Source organism: Saccopteryx leptura, chromosome X (assembly GCF_036850995.1).
Source record: "Saccopteryx leptura isolate mSacLep1 chromosome X, mSacLep1_pri_phased_curated, whole genome shotgun sequence".
In the NCBI taxonomy this organism is placed as follows: Eukaryota; Metazoa; Chordata; class Mammalia; order Chiroptera; family Emballonuridae; genus Saccopteryx; species Saccopteryx leptura.
Genome location: NC_089516.1, coordinates 34,592,403 through 34,617,060, shown reverse-complemented (window position 1 = coordinate 34,617,060; position 24,658 = coordinate 34,592,403). Strand labels below are relative to the sequence as shown.

At 53.6% G+C, this 24,658-nt stretch overlaps 1 protein-coding gene across 2 annotated transcripts; it reads right to left on the bottom strand.

Annotated features, from left to right (window-relative positions):
* Positions 1–1,821: 1,821 nt before the first annotated feature.
* ABCD1 (ATP binding cassette subfamily D member 1) lies at positions 1,822–24,537 on the bottom strand. Of its 2 annotated transcripts, none has more exons than XM_066356041.1 (10): positions 23,220–24,537; positions 19,706–19,886; positions 13,127–13,269; positions 12,870–13,038; positions 12,168–12,262; positions 8,558–8,703; positions 7,876–8,021; positions 3,824–3,908; positions 3,464–3,589; positions 1,822–3,274 (listed from the first exon to the last, which is right to left on the bottom strand). In XM_066356041.1, the coding sequence occupies exons 1-10, from the start codon at positions 24,126–24,128 to the stop codon at positions 3,067–3,069; spliced, it is 2,208 nt and encodes a 735-aa protein (XP_066212138.1). In that variant the 5' UTR covers positions 24,129–24,537; the 3' UTR covers positions 1,822–3,066. The 2 variants fall into 2 exon arrangements, with proteins under 2 accessions (XP_066212138.1, XP_066212139.1); XM_066356042.1 differs by lacking the exon at positions 23,220–24,537 and adding an exon at positions 21,807–22,100.
* Positions 24,538–24,658: the final 121 nt, after the last annotated feature.

Below are 24,658 nucleotides of genomic sequence, written 5' to 3'. Positions count from 1 at the left end.
CAACCTTGGGGTATCAAACCTGGGTCCTCTGCATCCCAGTTCAACGCTCTATCCACTGTGCCACCTCCTGGTCAGGCTTCACTAACTTCCTTTTAGATGGTATTTGCCATTTTGTCTCTTTCCATCCATATCAATTAGGGTTTGGTGGCAGACCACAGAAACCATTCTACGTACTGTATTTAAGTTTTTTGTTTTTTTTTAAAGGAATTATGATCAGGTAGGGATGACTCATACAACATTGGGAAGAGATGGAAGAACTCAACAACTCCCCACTTTTCGATTCACCACCTTTCCTGGAATCAGGAACTAATCCTAACCTAAAAATCTGGATAAAATACAGTCTGCCCCCCTCCTCTTTGAGACTGAGTCCTTTTTCCCAGGCTGTCTATGCAGATCTTCAACTACCACCTGCCCTTCGGCTAGCAGCTGATGACTCCTTGGAGGATCTCCAGGCAAGAGCTCATCTGAGCTGCAAACTCCTCTGGTCACTGCCTACTCATCACTTCCCAGGGGCCTGCAGGCCCAGGCCCAGCAAATGCTAACTGGGCGACAGTTTCTCTGCAACCTGACTGTCCTTCAGTGAAGGGTGCCATCACCCACCAGGCCATCCAAGCCAAAACCCAGGGGTCATCTTGACTTTCTCTCTTCCCTCTCCCCAGTGTCTGACCACCCTCCATGCCTGTTGACTTTTTTTTCTAATCTCTCTAATTTTTCCGGGATTTCCTACCTCTCAGCACGTCTTGTTTGGGCTGCTTTAGGTGGTGTGTTCACTTATCTATGCCTCTCTCTCTTTCCTCTATTAACTATCAATCTATCCTTTATTTTCAGGCAAACAATTTATCATCATCTATTTTTTGAGGTGAAATTCACATAACACAAAATTAACCATGTTAAAGTACACAATTCAGTGGCATTTAGTACATTCACAATATTGTGCAACCATCACTTCTATCGTTCCAGAACATTTTCATCACCCCCGAAGGAAATTTTGTACCCATTAGCTGTCATTCTCCATTTCCCACCTCCCTGGCCCCGGTACCCACTGATCCCCTTCTGTCTCTGTGGATTTGCCTATTCTGGATATTTTATATGAATGGACTCATATAATAAGTGCCTTTTGTGACTGGCTCCTTCTGCTGGGTCAGCGTCATGCTTTTATAGTTCACCTATGTTGTAGCATGGGTCAGAGCTTCATTCTTTTTATAGTGGTGTGCCTCCCTTGAAACAACCTGCGTTAAGCAGAGCTCTATGTGTTTTCCATCCTGACAAAAAAATTTTCATTGGCTTCTCGTTGCCTCCAACGTAAGTTCAGGCTCTTTAGAGCAGCCCTGGCCCTTCGCTTCCCTTGCACTCAGCATCAATATCCCGCCACATCTTGCTCCTGATTCACTTCCGGTCCTTTGCAGAGCGTCCCCTCCTCCTAGAAAGTCTGGAAGCACTTTCCTGTTGCCCCTTGCCAGGCTGGGTCAGGATCCTTCCTGCTCCATGTTCCCTCCACCAGTCCACTCTGCAGCTCACTGTTTTCCCTATATTATCTCTCTGGAAGGTCCTTATGCAGGAACCCGGCATCGGTCCACGGTCCCATCCTCCCTACTCCAGCACTGGGTCCAGGCTTGGTCCAGAGTCCTACTTGGGCTCAGTCAGTATTTTTGTGAGATGTTGTGAATCCGCTTCCCTATCACTATGTCAGCCACAGATGTGCTGAGCTGTGTCTTCAGGTGGGCCTGGGGGCTGAGGTCATTCCTTCCCACCCAGGTACCCTTCTGTCCGTCCCTGTCTCTCCCCGAAGCCACACCAGACAGAGACCAGGAGGCACGAGTACACTTTCCACGGGGAGTTTTTACTGGGGACTGAGGGAGGCTCCCTGGTCTGAGGGCTGAGACCCCCCACCCCCCAGAAGGCACGCGGCGGTGGTGGGGTCTCCCTCTTGGGCAGGAGCTAGCTTTGCAGAGACAGCTTCCCTATCTGACCCCTCTTTGGCACTGAGTTGGGAACACTGGTGCCCAAACTGCTGGCAGCAATGTCCCTCCCGCCCTCCAGCTGGCTTGCCCCCCCCCCCCCCGTGGCAGCTGGCAGTGTAGGCTGGTGGGGCAACAGGTTGGTTGGGGCTGGCTCAGAGGCTGGGCCACCTGTGGAAGGACGCAGCCCAGGCTGCCCCCTCTGCCAGGGCGGTGCTCACATTGGCAATGAGAAGGCTGCAAACAGGGATCCAATAAGTTAGCTTGTAGGGACTGAGAGGGACAGGGACGATTACATTCTTATTATCACTTGCTAAGAAATGCTGTGCAATTCTTTCTCCCAAGAGCTCTTTGAGGCAACTAGAGGAGAGAAGGGGCACAAACAAGGGGCCCTGTCTGGCTGTGGGCCCTGTCTGGCTGTTTTTCTGGCAGGAAGGGCATCCAGTGGAATGGGAGCCTCGGCGGCCACTAGGGTGGCGGCAATAGGACACCAGTGGTCGGCAAACCACGGCTCACGAGCCACATGTGGCTTTGGCCCCTTGACTGTGGCTCTTCCACAAAATACCATGTGTGGACGCTACCTCGATAAGAAATGTACCTACCTATATAGTTTAAGTTTAAAAAATTTGGCTCTCAAAAGAAATTTCCATCGTTGTACTGTTGATATTTGGCTCTGCTGACTAATGAGTTTGCCGACCACTGGTAGACCACAGGGTCTCCAAGGGACTGAACGGAGGAAATAAGGGGGACTTCAGTCTGAGGAGGGCAGGGCCCCACACACGCTGAGGCTCAGCATAGACTGTCTGGTGGTGTGAGCTGGGGTTCACCTCCTACCCAGTCTCCCTCCTCTCCTCAAAGAAAAGAGAGGACTCAGCCACCTTGCCCGAGGGCAGGGGCCTGAGGGTTGGGCACGCCCTTTTGTTGGCAGTTGTCTAGGCAGGGCAGGCCAGCACAGGGAGGCCTGGCGGAGGGAAAGCCATGCAGGGTGGAACTGTGGTGGAGCTGGGTGGTGGGGGAGCTGAGAGGCAGGCGCTGCTGTTTCCTTCATATGATCCGAGGGTTCGGGTGGGGGGTGTAGGGGCTGAGGGCCCAGAGCCATGACCATCTGTCAGGTGGCAGCACCCTGGAGGTCCCTGGGGCCTTGGCCCAGGATCTGGCAGAGCTCCTGGAGACGCCGCTGCATCTTGGGAATGCCCGCCAGCTGTTGCTCAAGCCGCTGCTTCTCCTCAGTCAAGCTCAGGCGTGTGGCAGAGTCCAGCTTCTCAAACTTCCAGCCGCCCTCCCCATCAAACTGTAGCAAGTGTGTGTGGTACTTCCTGGGCCAGGAGAGGGACAGGGACAGACATGCAGAGGCTGCTGAGCGGGAGATGCAAGCTGGGCCTATCAGGGTCCTCTGCCCCTCTGATGGCAGCACCAATTCCTCCCCAGCTGCAAAGCCATGGGGATGTAGACTGTGGAAGGGGCGCTCCCTCCCCTTGACTCCAGGCAGGAAGAATGGGACCTACCACAGGGAAGGTCGGTGGGTGATGGAAAGCAGAGCGATGCCTGCATCCTTGGCTGCCTGGAAGATCTTGCCTTCCACGTCGATGCTCACGGCGCTAGTACATTCATCCAGGAGGGCATACTTGGGCCTTGAGAGCAGGAGTGGGTGAATGAGGCTGTTGACCTGGTCTGGCCCCAACCTGCCCACCCCACTTGTGGCCCAATCCCTGCTGTGGCCCGGATGGGGCCTCCTAATGGTACTGCCTTCCCCCCTAAAGAGGCCCCCGGGAGCATGCATGCTGAGCCTCCACTCTGTCTCTGCCACTGGCTTAGAGAGCAACCAGGGTCCGAGGGAGCCCTAACACCCTGGACAGCCCACTCACTTGTGGTAGAACATGCGGGCCATGCCGATTCTCTGCTTCTCGCCCCCTGACAGGACGTCCTTCCAGTCACACACGGCCTCCCAACCTGGGCAGGGGACAAGGGGGCTCTGTTCAATTAAACAAGGGTTCAGGCACACTGGGTATGGTGGACATGGTGGGAGGGGGCTGGGGAGTAAGTGACAGTGGACGATGGTAGCACATCTGACTCCAGAGAAGGTCAACTGCTGGCTACGTGTGTTCTGGGCACCTGTCTGTCTGTAGGTGGTACTGGTAGTCCAAAAGAAGTTGAGACCAGAATTGTGTTCCCTCTAAAAGAAGATACGTGGAAGTCCTAAACCCCCAGGACTTCAGAAGGTGACTACATCTAGACAGAGGGCCTTCACAGAGGTGATCAAGTTAAAGTGAGGTCACTAGGGTGGGCCCTGATTCAATATAATAGCTATCCTTATAAGAAGGGGACATTTGGACACAAAGATATACATAGAGGAAAGATGATGTGAAGAGACAGAGGGAGAAGATTATTATCTACAAGCCAAGGAGAGAGCCTGGGACAGATTTTCCTCATAGCCCTCAGAAGGAGTCAACCCTGCCTACACATTGATCTTGGACTTCTGGCTTCAGAGCTGGAGGCTAAACATTTTTGTTGCTTAAGCCACTCAGTCTCTGGTACTTTGTTATGGTAGCCCCAGCAAACTCATACAGCACCGAACAGGGTACACATGAAGAGCCAGCCCCAGGAAGGCTTGGAGTAGTCTCTTCATAAGGCTTTTCACCTATAGGCACCAGGCCTTTGTATCACTACCTCATGCCAGACCCACAGTAAGGCTCGGGCAGCTGCTTGAATGAGCCGGAATGTGGAAGATTCATCAGAAACGGCTTGTAACCTTCTACCACTCTGCCTTCCCACAGGACTAGAAGTTTTGGTAGTGCACACGCTACCCTCAGAAAAGACTATTCCTGTCCTGGCTGGACACCTCAGTTGGTTAGAGCATCATTGTCCTGATACACCACAGCAGGTTTGATCCCTGGTCAGGGCACATACTTATGCATTCAGGAATCAACCAATGAATGCATGAGTAGGTGGAACAATAACAAAAAAGACTATACTTCTTAGCTTGTCTTGAGGAATACAACTATGTGACTGAATCCTGGCCAATAGAGTAAAAGTGTTACACATGTGCAAGCTTCTGGAATTTTCTTTAAAAGACAAATGACATATACCCTTTGCTCCTTCCCCTGACTTTCTCCAACCTATGACCTGGGACATAATGTGACAGCTGGAACAGTTGGGAATGGAAGCCACACAGAGCCGGGCTGTCCCCACCAACTGTGGCCTGCCTTCCTCGGGACTTTTACGTCACAGTAAAATAAACTTGTGAGTGGCCTGACCTGTGGTGGTGCAGTGGATAAAGCATCGACCTGGAAATGCTGAGGTCGCCGGTTCGAAACCCTGGGCTTGCCTGGTCAAGGCGCATATGGGAGTTGATGCTTCCAGCTCTTCCCCCCTTCTCTCTCTCTGTCTCTCTCTCCTCTCTCTCTGTCTCTCTGTCTCCCTCTCTCTCTCCACTCTAAAAATGAATAAATAAAAATAAAAAAACCCCACAAAACTTGTGAGTGATTTGAGCCACCGTGTGTGGGGGTCCTGTTATTCACAGCTAAATTCACTGCTAATCGGTTGCGATAGCTGATTTCAGAGTGCCTGGAGGATAGAGGGTGCACTTCCAGGCAGAGGGTGGCTGGAACAAAAGAGGTCCAGCCAGGCTAAGATGGAGCTTGTGTAACCATGGCAACCAGGACTCTACCATCTGCAGCCCTCTTCCTGTGCAGGCCACAACATCTGAGCAGAGTTTGCAGGAGTAATTTCTCTCTTTCCTTTTTTTTTCTTTTTTTAGTGAGACAGAGACAGATAGAGAAGGACAGATAGGGACAGACAGGAAGGAAGGGAGATGAGAAACATCAATTCTTTGTTGCAGTTGCTTAGTTGTTCATCGATTGCTTTCTCATATATGCCTTGATGGCGGGGGAGGGGAGGAGGGTTAAAGCAGAGTGAATGACCCCTTGCTCAAGCTAGGAACCTTGGGCTCAACCAGCGACCACGGGGTCATGTCTATGATCCCACACTCAAGTCAGTGATCCTACGCTCAAGCCAGCGACCTCAGGGTTTTGAACCTGGGTCCTCTGTGTCCCAGTCCAATGCTCTATACACTGTGCCACCGCCTGGTCAGGCTGCAGGAGTGATTTCATTTAATGCTGGTGCTAAGGGAGAGACTAGTACCTGTCCCCTTCTACAGGTGGAGAGAGGCTCACGACCAGAGGCAGATTTAATGGCGGGTGCACTGGGCATGCGCCCTGGGCCCTGACTTCTGAAGGGCCCCACAAAACCACAACTTTACACTTTTTTCTAATGTAAGGGGCCCAATATTTTCTTCTGCGCCCGGGGCCTCAACTGACCTTAATCCGCTTCTACAGGCCAATGTGCTTGGTGCCCTGAGAACCCGGCCTAACAGGGAGAACTGATAGGAAGTGGGTGGCTCAGGTGGCCTGAGTGTACTAGGGAAAGGAGGCCAGGTTTGTAGGCAGAGGACTTCCACGGGGGTGCTCATCATCAGGTGAGATACTCACGACAGGCTCTGGGGCTGGGAGCAGGAGGGCAGTGGGGAGGGAGGGCCATAACAGGGAAGGAGGCCCTTGGAAAGCTTTAGGCAGGGAAGTTGTAGGTCAGTTTTACATTTCATCAAGAGGATAGACCTCAGGCCTGGCGCGCACCGGGCACCTGGAAGGAGCAAGCGCAGGCTGTCTGAGCACGGGGCCTAGAGGGGGGGAGGCGGGGGCAGAGGACAGACCTCAGGCCTGGCGCGCACTGGGCACCTGGACGGAGCAAGCGCAGGCTGTCTGAGCACGGGGCCTAGAGGGGGGGAGGCAGGGGCAGAGGACAGACCTCAGGCCTGGTGCGCACTGGGCACCTGGAAGGAGCAACGCAGGCTGTCTGAGCACAGGGCCTAGAGGGGGGGAGGCAGGGGCAGAGGACAGACCTCAGGCCTGGTGCACACTGGGCACCTGGAAGGAGCAACGCAGGCTGTCTGAGCACGGGGCCTAGAGTGGGGAGGCAGGGGCAGAGGACAGACCTCAGGCCTGGTGCGCACTGGGCACCTGGAAGGAGCAAGCGCAGGCTGTCTGAGCACGGGGCCTAGAGTGGGGAGGCAGGGGCAGAGGACAGATCTCAGGCCTGGCACGCACCGGGCACCTGGAAGGAGCAAGCGCAGGCTGTCTGAGCACAGGACCTAGAGGAGGGAGGCAGGAGCAGAGGTGGAGGGTACATCCAGTTTCCACCTTGAGCCTGGGAGGTGCCATCCCCTGGGAAGGAGAGGAGGGAGGGACAGGGTGGTGGCAAAGGAGGCACTGGTCAGTGGCTTACCCATTTTGACTAAAAATACCTGTTGTGCCTAGAGGTGAGGAGGAGAGGGTGGAACCCAGAGCAGGGCTGAGCTGATTTTCTTTATTCTTTAAAGACTTTTTTAAAAATTGATTTTGAGATAGAGAGAGAGAGAAACAGAGAGAGGAGAAGTGGGAGGCATCGACTCATAGTAGTTGCTTCCTCTATGTGCCTTGACCAGGCAAGCCCAGGGTTTCGAACCAGTGACCTCAGCGTTCCAGGAGGACGCTTTATCCACTGCGCCACCACAGGCCAGGCTGAGCTGGTTTCCTTGTGAAATCTGAGCGGCAGGTTCGCTTCCTGCCTCTGCCACCTAGGGGCAGCTTGACCTTGAGCAAAGACCTTAAGTCTTGGGCAGAGGCAGATTAAGGTCAGTTGAGGCCCCAGGCACAGAAGAAATGATTGGGTCCCTTGTCATTAGAAAAAAGTGTAAAGTTGGGGTTTTGCGAGGCCCTACAGAAGTCAGGGCTCAGGGCGCGTGCCCGGTGTACCTGCCATTAAATCCGCCTCTGGCCTCCTGGATGTTGGGAGCCAAGAGGGTGACGGGGCCTGGGGTGGTAGCCGGTGGCTGGCTGGCTGACTCCTTGGTGCTGAGAGCTGAGGTATCCCGCCCCCTTACCTCCTTCCCGCTGCAGGATGTGGTTCAGGTGCACAATGTCCAGGATGGCTTCCAGGTGCCGCTCCGAATAGCCCTTCCTTCGCATGTTCTCCACCGAGTCAGGGTAGATCACCTGGTCGCGCAAGGAGCCGACAGACATGTAGGGCCTGTGGGAAAGCTGCGTGTCCACCAATGGAGCCCTGCTGATGGCCGGTGTCTGTTTGGGCTCCGCCGGGAGCCCTGGCTGCCAGAGGTGAGGCCAACTCGAAGCCCACAGACCCCTGCTGCAAAGTGCTCCAGGCAGCGCTCACAGCCATCTATGCACACCAGGCCCACACACTCATCTGTGCACACCATACACTTTCCCTTTCCCTGCACACTTAGGCAGGCATGTGCACACAGACAGAGCGTCTGCACATGCTCACGTGGACACACATGCATACCGTATGCACAGACACATGCCCCCCACCCCACGTGGGGCTTATTCTGCCGCAGCCATATGAATGGGTGTCCCCTCATGCATGCATACCACACAGCTGTGAAGTCACCAGGTAAGGGGGTGGGGGGCAAGTGGAGGTTCCATAGCCCCTCTGGTTCTGGAGACAGCAAGCTCTGCCATGTCCTCAGTGTCAGGAGCCATAGGTGGGAAGGGCAGGGGCAGAGCTGGGGCCCCGGCTCCCTCCCTCTCCCCTGCACCACTCACCTCTGAGGGATGTAGAACATGCGCTGGGGTGGGGGCTTGTAGAGCACACCCCCATATGTGGGCCAGAGCCCGCCAAGGATCCGGAACAGAGAACTCTTGCCGCAGCCATTGGGGCCCGTGATGAGCAGGTGCATGCCATCTTCCACCTGTGGAGGCAATGCAATGTGATACCCAGGGGACCAGGGTCTCCTTCCTCTCACTGGCGCTTTGGACAGCTTCTGACAGCTACCTGTACCCAGGTGCATGCTGGGGCTGGGGTATAGGCCCTCTTGGTCTCTTGGAAAGGGATGGAAGGGCTTGGGCAATGAGGTCCAGCATCCAGAGCCCTAAATGAATGCACTTTGGGCCCCAGCCTGTCCCTTAAAGTCCCAATACATACCACAGAGTATAGGGTCAGCAGAAGGGCTTATGCTGCCACAGCCATATAAATGAGCGCAAGCCCCAGATAGTCAACATCACCCCCATGCCACTTCACCGGGAACCCAAGAGTTTTGGCCTCCCCAGCAGTACTGCTTTCCCTTTAGGAACTCCCCCAGGAAAGGTGCTTTCTTTAGAGTTCCAGGTAGACAGTAAACTCCAACTGCCCTCATGAACACTTGGGTGCTACGGAGATGCCGTTGTGACTCCAAGGCGCGCAGCATCAAGGGTCTCAGGCTCCCCAGTTGGCCAATCACTTGATGCCCACTGGCTGGTGGAAAAGGCTAGTCAAGCTGGGCGCTGGGGGATGTGTGGGAAGGAGAGGTTCAGAGGGCAGGGAGACTGCTGTCCTTGGACCACCTACCAGCCTCCGAAGTCCTTGAAAGATCTTGTGAGCACAGCCCATGTGAGGCCTTCCCTGGTTTACCTGGGTCAGCACTAGGAGTTGAACTCCCTCAAATTCATGTGTTGGAGTAAGACCTCAGAATGTGATCTTATTTGCGAATAGCCTTTGCAGATGTAGTTAGTTCAATTTAGATGAGGTCATCCTGGAGTGTGATGACCTCTAATCCAATGTGACTGGTATCCTTATTTATAAAAAGGGGACATCTGGCCTGACCAGGCAGCAGTGCAGTGGATAGAGCATCAGACTGAGAAGCAGAGGACCCAGGTTCAAAACCCTGAGGTTGCTGGCATGAGAATGGACTCACAGCTTGAGCGTGGCGTCACTGGTTTAAGCATGGGATCATAGACATGACCCCATGGTTGCTGGCTCAGGCCCAAAGGTCACGGGCTTGAGCCCAAGGTCACTAGCTTGAGCAAGGGGTCACTTGGTCTACTGTAGGCCCCCCACCCCCTGGACAAGGCATATATGAGAAAGCAATCAATGAACAAGTAAGGTGATGCAACAAAGAATTGATGCTTCTCATCTCTCTCCCTTCCTGTCTGTCCCTATCTCTTCCTCTCTCTGACTCTCTGTCTTTGTCAAAAAAAAAAAAAAAAAAAAAAAAAGACGTGGACATTTGGACACAGAGCCATGAACACCGGGAGACTGCCATGTGAAGATGGAGGCTGAGACTGAAATGAAGCCAGGGAACACTAATAACGGCCAGCAACCGCCAGAAGCTGGGATGATCCGGAGCGGATTCTCCCTCACTGCTCTCAGGAGACACCCCGGTTTGGATCTCTAGCCTCCAAAACTGGGAGAGACTCAACTTCCATTGTTTGACTCCCTCACTTTGTGGCCCTTTGTTAGACCATAAATTCCCTCGGGTGGGACCTGGGCCTCCCCCCATCAGGGATGTGTGAGGGCGAGGGCTCTTCTGGTGCCAGGCCCTGGGAGGCCTGCCTTGGCTGTCCGCTGGTGCCATGGCTGCCTCCCTTGTCTCCTCTGCATCTTCCCCACTGTCCTTCTCACCCCGCCACCCAGCCCATCACGGCTGGGAACTGCTTCCTTTCCCCCAAATCATCTCCCAGTCTCAGAGTCCATCTCCATGACCAGCTGTGTCAGGCCAGAGCTTATTAGTTATTTATTTATTTTGAGAGAGAGAGAGAGAGAGAGAGAGAGCCAGAGCCAGAGGGAGAGAAATGAGAAGCATCAACTCGTGGTTGCATCACTTTAGCTGTTCATTGATTGCTTGTCATACGTGCCTTGACCAGAGGGCTCCACCTAAGCTAGTGACTTCTTGCTTAAGCCAGTGACTTCCGGCTTCAAGGCAGTGACATTTGGGCTCAAGTCAGCGATTATGGGATCATGCTGATGATCCCACACTCAAGCTGGTGAGCCCGCAGTCAAGCTGGACGAGCCCACACTCAAGCTAGTGACCTTGGGATTTTGAACCTGGGACTTCAGTGTCCCAGGTCAATGCTCTATCCACTGTGCCACCACCAGTCAGGTCAGGCCAGAGCTCTTGCTCAGCCCCCAACCCCTTTCCACCCCAATCACCCCTTCCTTCCCTGGTCTTGCTTCCTACCCAGCTGAGCTCCTGCTCACCAGGGTTTCTGGTCTTGGCCTAGTTGGGCTTCCACCAGGCCTGAAAACCATTCACCTTGGATAAACCAGCCATCGGCAGCTTCCTCTATATCCCAAGAGTGACCATTGCAGGAGACGATGGGGGTCACACTATTGCCCTGTGCTGCTTGAAGTAATGACATGTTCCCAGCCTCCAGCTGGCTCAGGCCCCTCTCAACATATCAAGGAAAGGAGCCCCAGGCACTGCCGCTCCACTCCTCCCAACTTCCTGCCTGGCCACGGCTCCTGCTGAGCCGGCTTCTCCCTCCCATCCCTCTGCTGCCTTTCCTCTGCCTGCCTTAGGAGAGAGGCCTTCTCACCATGCTGTCCATTCACCTGGGAGCTCCTGGATGAAACTTCATCTCCCCTCAGGGATGGTGACCCCCTTCCCATGGCCCCTGCTGGACCCTGGGCAGTTGTCTAACTGGGGACCTTTTTAACACTTTAGGGGCCCCAAGAGTGGGGCTTCCCAGAGGGCAGGGGCCTGCCTGATGTACCTCTGATTTCCAGTGCCCAGCCTGGAACTCAGGAAATACTGGTTGAATAAATAATTCGAACAAATGACTCTCACTTACTTCCCTGCCCACCCCAACCTCACCCCCACCCCCACCCCCAATAAGTCTCCCCTTCACTCCATCACTTCCCAACCAAATCCCTGCTTGGAGACACAGGTGACTGGTAGATATCAGCCACTTCCTTTCCACAGATGGCCTGGGTAGTGGCTGAGAGCCCCCCTGGCGCGCCTGGCTGCAGCTAGCACACACATCTGCACTGGGGGCTTCTTGAAGCAGATGGGTGAGACCCCCAGCACAGGTCAGTGGAGAGCAATCTATTCCAACACAGTTGCAGTTGAACCAGAGTCTGGGCTTCTGTGGGACTGGGGTGGGGTGTGGGGGGTGGGGCTGGCGATGATAAGGCTAGGAACCTTCAGGTGACACTTGGCCAATCTTAGTAATCTCAGTCTCTTTTATCAGTTCTGTCTCCATTGCCCCATAAATAATAGGCAGAGACACGTTGGTCTTTCACCTTGACCTTAGCCCGCCTGCCACGTAGATCTTGGGGCAATAGCTACTGATAACACGGGCAGGCTGGCCAGGCTGGATGCCAAGGGCTGGGACTTGCAGATGCAGAAGGCCAGGCCCCGGCCCCGTGGCTCAGGCCAGCCCAGGCCACTCAACCTACCCTGATGTTGAGGCTAGCCACCACCACCTCTCCTGTGGGTGTGATGATGGGGATGTTGTCACAAACAATCCCGTGCTCCACATCTATCACTTTGCCTGGAGAAAGAACACAAGGGAGGAAGAGAGGGAGCAACATCACTCCCTTTGCCTTCTGGTAGGTTCCACATGCTCCCTCCCCCCACCAGAATGCCAGTGTGTGGTCCAAGGTCCCTTGTGGGTACAGCGGATTTCCCTACCAGCAGACCTTCCCCTCCCCAGTATCTGGTACTGTGCTCTGGGTGGGGAGGGACAAAGCTGTTTCTCTGGCCTCTAGAATCCAAGGCAGGGAGTCCAATCCTGCTCTGAAACCCCCCTCCTGGCACCATCTCAGTGGCAGCTCAAAAACACTGTGGCCCCTCTTCCACAATATCCTGGTCCCTACTATAGCTTTTAACTGCATCTTGCTGCTTGTATGGACAAGTGACTCCCTCCACTCAGGGACCACAGCCCCCTCTTTTGCAAAGAGAAATGCCCGCCAGGGCACCTAGAAGGAACTGGGCAGAGAGTAGGCTGGTCCGTGGTAACTCCTGGGAAGGAAGGCTATGGGAGCCACAGCTCACCCAGCAAGCCCTCCTTGGGGGCACAGCTTGAAGATCCTGCTGTTTGGGTGGCAGTGGTGGGTGGGCAGGGACAAGTGGGGACTCTCTAGGGAGGGTACCCTTACCTCGGATCTGCAGGGGCCCCTCCACACGGACACCAGACCTGACCACAGCCCCAGATCCAGCCTGAGAATCCTCTGGCTCCCCAGGCCTCTTGAAACGGCTGTGCTGGACATCTTCAAATACCTGGAACATCTCGTGTACCCGGGCTGTGTAGCCAGCCAGCTCTGTCACCTGTGGGAAGGGTGACCCTGGCTCAGCCCCTGCCACCTACGAGTGGGATGGAGGGCATGGCAGGGGCAGATTCGCAGGGGAGGAATACCTCTTTGTAGGATGACATGATGCGCTCAATGGCATCTGCAGCAGCTGTGAGGAGGTTTCGGGCAATGGTGAAGGCTTCTGTACGTTCGCTCACCAGCTCTTCCTCCTTCATCTCCAAGGCTGCCTTTTTCACAGCTTCTGAATCTGTGGAGTCCAGTGAAGGGAGGGGTGGGGACAGTGGGAAATCAAACCTGACCCACTGGGGGGGGGAATGAATCTCTCTAGCAAATGGTGCTGGGACAAACGGTATCCACATGCAAGAGAATGACCCCTACCTCATACCACACACAAAAACTAACTCAAAGGGAGCATTGACTTGCATGTAAGAGCTAAGACTACAAAGCTCTTAGAAGAGGGCAGGGGCAAATCTTCGTGACCTGGAATTAGGTATAGCTCCTTAAATATGACACCAAGTGTGCAAGCAACAAAATAAAAACAGATAAGTGATCTTTATCAGAATTTAAAACTTTGGGGCACCAAAGAAAACCATCAAGAAAGTGAAAAGACAACTTATAGATTGGGAGAAAATATCTGCAAATCATATAATCTGATAAGGGTCTAGTATCCACAATATATAAAGAACTTCTTCAATTCAACAACAAAGAGACAAACGACCTAATTAAAGAATGGGCAAGCTATCTCAACAGACATTTCTATTGTATATCTGAGATACACAGATAGCCAGTAAGCTCATGAAAAGATGTTCAACGTCACTAGTCATCAGGGAAATGCAAATTAAAACCACAATAAGATTCCACTCATACCCACTAGGACTGTAATTAAAGAGATAACAAGTGTTGGTGAGGAAGCGGAGAAGTTGGAGCCTTCATATACTGCTGATACAAATGATCCTAGCACCATTTTCACAATAGCCAAAAAGTGAAAACAATCCAAACTGTCCACCGATGAATGACTAGATAAAGAAATGGTGGTACATACAGACAATAGAATATTATTCAGCCACTAACAGGAAGGAAGCACTGATTCATCCTACAGCGTGGGTGAACTTTGCAAATATTTTCCTGAGTGAAAAAAGCCACAAAGGGCCACATATTGTGTGACTCCATAATAGGCAAGTCCGTAACGATGCAAAGATTAGTGTGGGTGTCAGGAGCTGGGCTTGGGGTGGGGAGTGACTGCTAACGGGTCCAGGCTTTATTTTTGGGGTGATGACAATGTTCTGGACTTTTATGCTGGTGACAAGCTGCACAACTTTATGAATATATTAAAAACCACTGAATCGAATATTTTAAAATGCTGAACTATATGGTATGTTAGTTACATCTCAATAATGTGGATAAAAAAAAAAATGAACCACCAGGCATTTGGCTTTCTTTCTTGGCAGACCCAGCTCCTTCTCCCTCGATTGCTCTTGTCCCGTGTCCTGTACTATTCACAGCAGCCCCTCCGGGGACACACCTGCACCTCATCCCCTCTGGCCCTGAGCCTCTCCTGTATGACTATCCCCTTTCGGACCTCCACTACTGGCCCATTTCCCCCTTCCCTCCTCCTGTGGCCTCCACGAGCGTGGCTATCCTAAATGCCCTGACTTTTCCTTGGAGCCTGCTCCTGTTTTGACTTGCTTTGCTGTCTCAGTCTAGAACCCTTGGTTGCCCATTTCAACCCTCTCTTGTCAACTGCCTTGACTTCCTTAACTTTTTTTTTTGTTGCGACACCTTAGTTGTCTATTGATTGCTTTCTCATATGTGCCTTGACCGTGGGGCTACAGCAGACTGAGTAACCCCTTGCTCGAGCCAGCGACCTTGGGTCCAAGCTGGTGAGCTTTGCTCAAACCAGGTGAGCCTGCGCTCAAGCTGGCGATCTCGGGGTCTCAAACCTGGGTCCTCCGCATCCCAGTCCGACGCTCTATCCACTGCACCACTGCCTGGTCAGGCTAACTTTTTTTTTTTTTTTTAAGATTTTATTTATTCATTATAGAGAGGGGAGAGAGAGAGAGAAGGGGGGAGGAGCAGGAAGCATCAACTCCCATATGTGCCTTGACCAGGCAAGCCCAGGGTTTTTGAACCAGCAACCTCAGCGTTTCCAAGTTGACGCTTTATCCACTGCGCCACCACAGGTCAGGCACGCTAACTTTTTTTTTAAGATTTTATTTATTGATTTTAGATAGAGGAGAGAGAGAAAAGAAGGGTGGTAGAGGAGCGGGAAGCATCAACTCGTAGTTGTTGCTTCTCGTACGTGCCTCGACCAGGCAAGCCCAGGGTTGCGAACGGGCGACTTGAGCGCTCTAGGTCAATGCTTTACCCACTGCGCCACCACAGGTCAGGCTTGACTTCCATAACTCTTGGGAAATCCAGAGAAGCAGGGTTTTTACACAAGGAATGTTCTAGAAATGGTGATGACGAGGAAGTGGAATGCTGACTCTGAGGGTACTGGGTGTGGATGAGTGAGGAGCACACACTGGGGCTATCCAGGGGCTCCTGAGGCGAAAGCAGTGGGACAGAGTCTACCCAGGGGCGCATGCTGATCAGAGGGGGAGGAGCCTCAGGGCTATGTGGACGGGGGTGGGGCAGGAAGTCATCTCAGGGAAGATGGCTCCAGAGCAGCAAGGGTGCAGTGCGGGGTAGAAAGGGGACTTGCTGGCTGGCTAGAGTACCTTAAATCACCTTCTGGGGCCTGACCCAGGAATCTAGGGGACTGGGTGGGGAAGGGAGTCATTAATCCTGACAGTCTAAGGTCCTGAGCCTTCCTTCCCACTGTGTCCCTAGGGACACAGCCTCCAACAGAAAGGAGGACACAAGCCCTCCTCCCAGGATGTCTAAGAGCTAGACACTGACTGTGCATAAAGTGAAAGGGTCTGTAGGTGCCTGGCAACAGCTGGCCCTCCCTGGAGATGGAGAAACTGTCTTTGGGCAACTAAGACCGGGGCCCCAGAGCAGGATATCCAGCAGCTGTCCATGACAAGGCTGCCCCTCCCCTAAGCCCTCCAGCTTTGCAGGGCCAGCAGGCAAGTAGGGCAAAGGCATCGAAATCTTCCCCAGTTGATAAATGCCTGCATTCTTCCACTGGCCCCCAGTGCTCTGGAGCAGGGACAAAATAGATAAAAATCCCTGCCCTCATTGACCTCTCAGTCTAAAGGGGCAGAGAGACTATAAATAAGATAGATAAATGGAATAGATACTGTGTTCAGTGCTTAGGAGAGCAGGGAGGTGGGGAAAGGGAGGAGAGAGGCGGAGTGATAGGCAGGGCAGGCCTAATCTAGAAAGTGCCTGTAAGCAAAAGTCTGACAGAAGGAGGGCAGGACCTCAGAGGAAAGAGTATTCCTGGCAGCAGGAGCAGCATGTGCAAAGGCCCTGAGGCAGAAGCCTGCCTAGTGTTTTGAGGAAATAACAAGGAGGCCAGTAAGATGAAAGGACAGGAGAATTTCATATTTTCCAGGTGACTGACTATAAAAGCATGAGGCTGGGGCTCCTGCTTCTTAAATTACTCATGAATCCTGGCACAAAAAAGGATGCAAAAAGTCCTAGGCCTTCAGAGGAGGGAGAGGCCTCAGGTACTAGGCAGGCCAAACTGTACCCAGTACTAGGGGCAGAAGGAAGTTGCGGCAGGCATTTTCTCACAGAAACCATAGATCTCTTTCTTCATGGGCCTGTCCCTATGCTCTGGACCAGGTATGCTGACTAGGTCTGGCACCTGTGGCTAAATCAGGGCCAGTCTTTATGTAGGCCCATTGGTGGAAAGTAACTGTCCCCCTCCAATTAGATCCTTCCTCTTGGGGGCCACCCAGAGAGGGACAGATGGTTGAAGGTATGGAAGTCCCAAGGTAATAGGGAGAGAATCAGAGACACTAATGAAACAAGTCAGGCTCTTTCTACATATAACTGAAAACCCTCTTACTACAACACTGCATGAAATAGAACACCTTTGAAAGCAGAGCTTAGCTTGTAGAAAAGCAAGGCAAATTCCCAGGAGCCTGCAGAGAAGCCAGCAGCCAGGTGCACCAGTGAAATCCCTAGAGACTGAGAAGACAGTCGTATAGCCAGAACTCTAGGTGCAGGGAACAAAAGGTCACCTCTAAGAATGGGAAATTATGTGTCTGGGGTTCAAGTGAATACTACCTCCAAGTTCAGGAACCCCTTTTCCTCAAAGTGAACATGAAAACAACCGCCAAGTGGTTAATTATCAGGAGTGCTTGGCCAACACAAAGGCAGATATGCACTGGGGAACTGCATCCTCCTGTTAGGCCACAAAGGGTTCCTAGGAAAGTCTGGTCACAAAACACATAAGGAAAAGAATCCACCATGAGTGAGACTGGCAGATGGAAGAACAAGCTGGCTTAGACCCCCACAGGTTCATTCAACCCAATGGCAGGATAGAGACTGTGGAATAAGTATGATTAGTATGATACACAGCATAAAAGGAACGGTCAAAAGATGAGAAAACCAGACATTTGCCAAAACAATTAGAAATTTCTATTTGAAAATGAGAATTTCTATTTTCAAATTTCTATTTGAAAGAGAATCAAATAGAACTTTACAGAAATAGTCACTGAAGTTTTTTTTTGTTTTTGTTTTTTAGACAGAGTCAGAGAGAGGGACAGATAGGGACAGACAGGAAGAGAGAGAGATGAGAAGCATCAATTCTTTGTTGCAGCTCTTTAGTTGTTCATTGATTGCTTTCTCATATGTGCCTTGACCGGGGGGCTCCAGCAGAGCCAGTGACCCCTTGCTCAAACCAGCAACCTTGGGCTCAAGCCAGCGACTGTGGGGTCATGTCTATGATCCCATACTCAAGCCAGCGACCCCGTACTCAAGCTGGTGAGCCCGCGCTCAAGCCAGCGACCTCGGGGTCTCGAACCTGGGTCCTCCGCGTCCCAGTCAGATGCTCTATCCACTGCACCACCGCCTGGTCAGGCTTCACTGAAATTTTTAAAAAATTCAAAGTAGACTGAGCTGAAGAGAAAACTGGCAAATGAGTGAGCAGGACTATCTGAAGAAATCTCCCAGTACTCAGCACAGATAGTGCTAGATGGCAAATAGTGAAAAGAGGGGAAGAGCCACAGAGTGAGAAGTCCAGCAGGAGTTCCAGAAGGAATGAGGAAAAGAACAAGAGTGAGTTGATATTTCAAAAGATAACAGCTGAGAATTTTCCCGCACAATTAAAAAGATCTGAATATTTAAAGGCCGTACAACAAATCTCAAGCAGGATAAACAGAAACCCACAGGTTAACGCTTCCAAGCGAAAGAGCAGAATACCAGAGAAGGAAAAGTCTAAAAGCAAGCAGACAGACAATGCAGGCAGCTGAGGGGAGCTAAGTTGAAAACAGATTTTCCAGCAGAGATAATGGAATATTGTCAATGGGCTGAGAGCAAATAGCTATCCGCCTGGGCTCCCACACCCGGCTACTCTTTAGTTTGGGGAAAGGGTAAAATAAAGACATTTTCAGACAAAATAATCATGAGTGCCCACGATGAAAGCCTTGCAGAAAGAACTTCTAAGAGATGTCTATCTGGAGGAAGGTAACTAGGCTGCTGAAGAGAACTGGTGAGCAGAGAAATTGGTAAACATGGGGATGAATTTAAACATGCATTGGCCCAATAAAGCAAATAGCTGAGTGTAAAAACACAGGAAAGCACACGTGACACTGGGCTATATCAACATGTTAGCTGGGGCTAGTCCTGTGTTAAAGTGTTTTAAGGGCTAAGAGGAGGAGGAGCCACGGATTAACCTAGCCCAACAATTTTCAACCTTGTTTATCACGTGGCACACATAAACTAATTACTAAAATTCTGTAGCACACCAAAAAAATACTATACTTTTGCCCATCTGACAACAAATAGGTATAATTTTGATTCATTCATACCAGACAGCTATTATTGTGCTGGCTGTCGTTGTTTTTTTATTTGATGATCTAAGGGAAAAGAGGTCAATGCCCCTGACTAAATAGTCAGGTATTGCATGTTTTTAAAAAATTCTTGTGGCACAACAGCGTGCTGTGACACATTGGTTGAAAATTGCTGATCTAGACTGTTCCCATGCGCACTCAAGTTAACCTTTTGAAAGGGCAACCACGAAAAGACCGCAAATAGAATGAATATATTGCAAACCAGCAGAGGAACAAAATGAGGATCCTAATGATCGACTGCTAAAGTAAAAGGCAAAATAGGCTTTCCAATTCCCCCAGGCCTCAGGGCAGACGTCTCTTAGCCTCTGCAACCTGCCAGAGTTGTTTGAGGCCTGGGCAAGCCAAGGCCCAGGGATGAAGGGGCTTGCTCAAGGTTACTTCCCCATCCTCCCACCTTTGAGTCACAGTTGGGCCGAGGACAGGCACAGCTGGGTGAGGGTGCATGTATCTAGTGAGGGGACATGTGATGTTCCTGAGTGGCAGTCGCAGGGCTCAGCTGAGTGGTACCAAGAAGCGTGAGATGCTGTAAAAGGCAGACTCATGCCGAGTGGAAGGCAGCAAGGGAGAGTGTGGCTTGTGGTGATCTCCAGGAAGCCAGCCGGGCCTCAAGGCCTCAGCAGTGGAAGGGGCAGATGGGCTGGCTGCGCACTGAGACCTCTGGAGCCTAACGCCCAGTGGTCCAGGAGGACGGGGCCCCCTGGGAGTGCTGACTCTCACCTGACTCTGAGTAGCCAGTGGCAGTGATTATGGGGACGGCCACCATGAGCAGGCCTGAGGCGCTCCACACATACTTCATGAGGAACTGCTCCAGCATGACATACCACAGGCGCTCTAGCAGGATGAGGTTGATCTGCGAAGCCAGGGCCTTGTAGGAGTGCTGCAGCAGGGCCAGCTCCACCTGCCGGAGGGGGCGACAGAGAGAGCCTGAGAGGCCTTGTGGTAACTAACACAGGGGTGACAGCAAGAGGCCCCCAGTGCCAAGTACACACACTCCATGCCATCTGATGGCCAGGACAAGGTTGAGAGCTGGGGGGGGGGGCAACTGGGCCACGTGTACAGTGGAAAGGTCTCACTCAGGGCCATGGGCAGTATGGGATTGTCTGATGTCAGGGCACTGGGGTACAGTGGTGGCGAAGAAGGGACTCATGACCCCACCGGCAGAGGCCCATTTCGGTCCCCTCTTTCCACTACCTCCCTGGTTGAGAAGCTCATCGCGCCCTTTCTTTTGCCTTGGGAAGCTTTGGGACCTAGGCCAAGGGCAGCCACCTTGCCTGTTTCTTTGGGCAAGTACTGGGGGACTAACGCCAACTCAACAAAGTACAAGGAAACGAGAAACAGTACTTCATTTGAAGAACTTGGTTCAACAGTCTACTTAGGCCTACTTAGGCCCTGCCTCCTGCTCCTTCCCCAGGGATCCTCTGGGTGAGAAACTTGCGCTGCGTTCTCCCACTGAAACCCGGAGGGCATGCTCCCAAGTGAGTCCTGCAGGCCTCGCCCCTAATGGACACTCTTGCCCCTGAACCTGACTTTTGTGCCTTGGGCCAGCTGAGGGCTCGAGTAGGGTGGGCCTCCTCTGCCCTCCCATCTCCGCCCTCTTCCTGCACTGGCCATCACCTGCCATCTCAGAATGGGTAAAGGCCTGGAGAAGAGAGAACGGGAAAGGGAGTGGGAGAGAAAGAGGCTCTCCCGTAGCAGCAGCATCCAGACAGGTGAGGGGCTGCAGGTGTCAGGAAGTGGTCACGGCAAGGTGGTTACTGGGTCATGGATTTCTTGGCTCAGTACAGGAGTGTGCACCCCAGCCCTGCCTTCCTACCGCTGACTGACAACAGCTGTCCAGCCTGGCATCACTTCCCTTGCCAAGGGCATCTGACTCTCCATATGATTCCCACCACATGCCATTTCACCGGTATTCTCATTTCCATTATAGAGTAGGACACCACAGAAGCCTAGAGAGGCAGTGACCTGCACAAGCTCACACAGCCTGAAGGCAGCGAGACGTGTGGAATTTGGACTACGCTGGCAGAGCCATAAGAAGAACTGGATTTTGCCCTGGCCGGTTGGCTCAGCGGTAGAGCGTCGGCCTAGCGTGCGGAGGACCCGGGTTCGATTCCCTGCCAGGGCACACAGGAGAAGCGCCCATTTGCTTCTCCACCCCTCCGCCGCGCTTTCCTCTCTGTCTCTCTCTTTCCCTCCCGCAGCCGAGGCTCCATTGGAGCAAAAATGGCCCGGGCGCTGGGGATGGCTCCTTGGCCTCTGCCCCAGGCGCTAGAGTGGCTCTGGTCGCAACATGGCGACGCCCAGGATGGGCAGAGCGTCACCCCATGGTGGGCGTGCCGGGTGGATCCCGGTCGGGGCGCATGCAGGAGTCTGTCTGACTGTCTCTCCCTGTTTCCAGCTTCAGAAAAAAAAAAAAAAAGAACTGGATTTTTGTAAATGATGTTTTGACTTATTAAGAAAAGTTTACTTTAAAAAAAAAAAAAGGAAAGGTTTACTTTGCTCTCAAGCCAACAAGAGGTTGTGTGTGTATATGTGTGTGTGTGTATGTATACGTATGTCTAAATAGCCCTCCTCAGTGAAGTCTCAGTAAGAAGAGAATACTCTGTTGTCTGCCTGCCAGCCAGCCAGTCACCTTTGCCCTAACATGTTAGTCTGAGCCTGGGCCAGTGTCCACGGGGACACCAGCCAGTGGAACTGGGGTGAGCCACATGCCTGCACATTAAGGAAAATCAACCCACCCATGGGGGCCTGTCACCCCACTCTGTTTTCCAGCCCTTTGGTAGAGGCCTAAAGAGACAGACTCTGGATGCACATCACCTACCTCCAACCCCCATCGAACCCTCCTGGCCAACATGCTACTTCCTGAAGCCCAGAGGAAGTCCTTCAAAGAGCCAGTGATCTCTCTTCAGCCCTCACCATACAGGTCCTCTGCATCCTGTGGTTCCGCCTCAAGCCCAATCTCCTGTTCATGAAGTAAGCATGCCTCCTCTGAGCACCCTGGCAATCCTCATGCTGGGAGCTGGCAGGAGTGTCAGCTGGGGCTGACAATGTAGCTGCAGGTAATGTGCCAAGCACCTCACCCAAGGCCACGGCTGCCTGCCAAAGCCCTATAGCCCAGCGTGAGCAAGAGGACGTGATGGGGTTGTGGCTGCAGGCTAGGCGCTCTTCTCCTAATCTGGAGCCTGGTGAACAGCCAGTGAGACAAGGTCCAGAAGCAAGAGGCCACCTGACCCAGGGAGAACATATAGGCCTTCAGGAGGTGGTGCCATTGTACCCCTCCTCGGAGAAGTACTTGGAAATGAAACTAGAGCTGCAGGGAGCAGGCGAGCAAGGCTGAAGGAAGCTGCAACCCCAGGCAGGAGGAAGGGGAGGGGCAGGGGCAAGATAAAGGGAGCGTTGGCCTGGAGTAACCTTTCCCAGTGCCAAACTCACGGCCAGGGCCGCCCCTGCCCCAGCCCACTAGGGAGCTGAGCCCCAGGACACAGGCGGAAGGAGAGCACACAAGGGTGGGGAGGGTGGGGGGTGGAGCAGGGTGGCCACTGAGCGGGCAGGAAGTGCGTCCCGCTGAGTTGGTGGCTGGGGCCCAGCATCCCTGGCTCAGGGCCTCAGGGAGGTGGCACAGCCGGCACCCAGGCCGGCCCTAGAGCTCAGGCGAAGCCACTGACCTGGACTGTGGAGCGCTGACACTTCTGTGGCTGCTGCTCTGGGTGCTGCTCATTAACCTCCGCTTGGGCTGAGTCATGCTCATAATGCCTGCCTGCCTGGCCGGCCAGCTAGGCTGGACGCAGGCCTTCAAAAGGCCCTGGGGCCCATGAGGGGCCAGGCAGCCGGCCACCTCCCACCGTCCACCGTCCCTATTCCCAAACAGCAGGAGCCTCGTCCCATCTGACTGCAGGAATGGGCCAGGAGCTCTAGCATCTCAAACCAGAGGATCCGCAACGCCAAGCAGCTGCAAGGCCAGGACAGCTTTTCTGAGAGGAAGCAGAAGTGGCCTGAAGCATGCAGGCAGCCAGCCCAAGGCAGTCCCCACCCAGCCTTCCTGCTTCTCCATTTCTGTGCCTAAGTCTGGGCTGCCCAAGGCCCTGGCTGTCCCCAGTCTCCGTCTCCTGTGGCTGCCCACATTTCTGGCATCAACCCCAGCCAGCCCTGGGCTTTCCCCACCATTCACAGTTGCCTGCCCTGGGCCTCCCAGCCACATGATTTTCTCTATGCTCAGCACCCCAACCTGCCCCACCTCATGGCCCCCATAGAAGGCGATCTCCTCTGAGTTGGCCACCACGCGAGAGTGCATGTAGCGCAGCTCGCCCTTCCGTCGCGCCTCCTCTGCCACCAGCTCCCCAAACTTGGGTGAGAAGGCTCGCAACACATTAGCTGTGAGAAACACCACGAGGCCAGCAATGGCTGATGGCCAGGCTGTGCCGGCCCCACGGGAGCGGGCTGTTTGAAGCAGGGTGTAGGCGGTCACAGCCACATCCAGGAGTGGCTTGGTCAAGTTGGAGTAGAGGTGGGCCACAGAAGCAGCAAAAGCCACCACATCCTCCGTCAGGGACTGGTCAGGGTTGCGAAGCCGTCCATCCATGTTGCTGACTCTGTAGTAGGTCTGCTGAGAGAAGTAGAGACTGTAGGCATGGGCCACTAGACGGCTTCGGAAAGACAGGGCCAGCTGGCCCTCCAGGTACCGGATAGCACTGTTGATGAAGGTGGCAGGGAGGGCGATGAGGAGCCATTGCAGGAGCTGCCAACCAAAGGCCTGGGGGTCCTTGCGCACGATGCAGCGGGCCAGCCGTCCGTCCAGGCGGGCCACATATACTGACAGGAAAGTCCGGCTTACCAGGGCAGCTGAGTGCAGCGCCAGCACCCCTGTCTCCCGGCACAGGATCCTGGGGAAGAGCAGCCTCAGGAGCCACAAGAGTCGCTGCAAGAATACCCGGTTCACACCAGTCTTGACCGCTGTGGCCGAAGTGGCCCCGGAGGCCTCCTGCGTGGACTCCCTTGCAGGCACTTGAGGGCTTCTGGCTGGAGCTAGGCACTGCCGCACCAGGGGGTAGATTTTGTGGGCTCCATAGGCCGTGAGGGCCAGTACCACAGCTGTGCGCTTCAGTGTGGTCACCCGCGAGGGCCGGGGGGTGGAGAGCACCGGCATGTCACCTGGGCTGGATGCACAGGGCTGGGACTGGTGTCTTAGCCAGCAGTCGAGGCAGGTGGCTGGAAGGATTGTTGTTCTGACCACCGATCGTTGTCTAGGCAACTGGAAACCTTGCTATGGTCCCTGAGACTGTTGCTCTAGGCCACTGGGGCGGTGCTGGGGCCCCTGGTGCGGTAAGCTGGGGTCCCTCCAGGGTCACGGCCTCTTCAGGCAGCGGAGGTGGAGGAACTTTAACAGTTTCCTAGCCCCTGGGGTCAGAACCTTGAGAGGGCTCTAACACACGGGGCGTCTCTTCCTCTCCACCGCCTCCACCTTCTCCTCCTACCCTGGTGGCGCCCCTCCCCGGGGCACCAGGCGCGTCCGTCTTCTCCACAGCCTGGCTGAAGCGACAGTGACTCCACCACCCGCCCAGAATCCCCACCCACCCACCCCTTCCCTGGGGCGAGTCGGGGGAAGGGGAGGAGGCGAAGGAGGGGCGGGAGGCGGAGGAGGGGCGGGTGGCGGAGGAGGGGCGAGAGGCGGAGCCC

Bases quoted from the DNA above. Each gene is read 5' to 3' on its own strand.
- ABCD1 (XM_066356041.1), bottom strand. From the start codon at position 24,128: ATGCCGGTGCTCTCCACCCCCCGGCCCTCGCGGGTGACCACACTGAAG. The intron at 3,590-3,823 runs GTGAGTGGGCTG...CCTGCTCTCAAG, and splicing joins GCCCGCATGTTCTACCACAA to GCCCAAGTATGCCCTCCTGG. The intron at 3,275-3,463 runs GTAGGTCCCATT...CTCCTGGCCCAG, and splicing joins ACCCACCGACCTTCCCTGTG to GAAGTACCACACACACTTGC.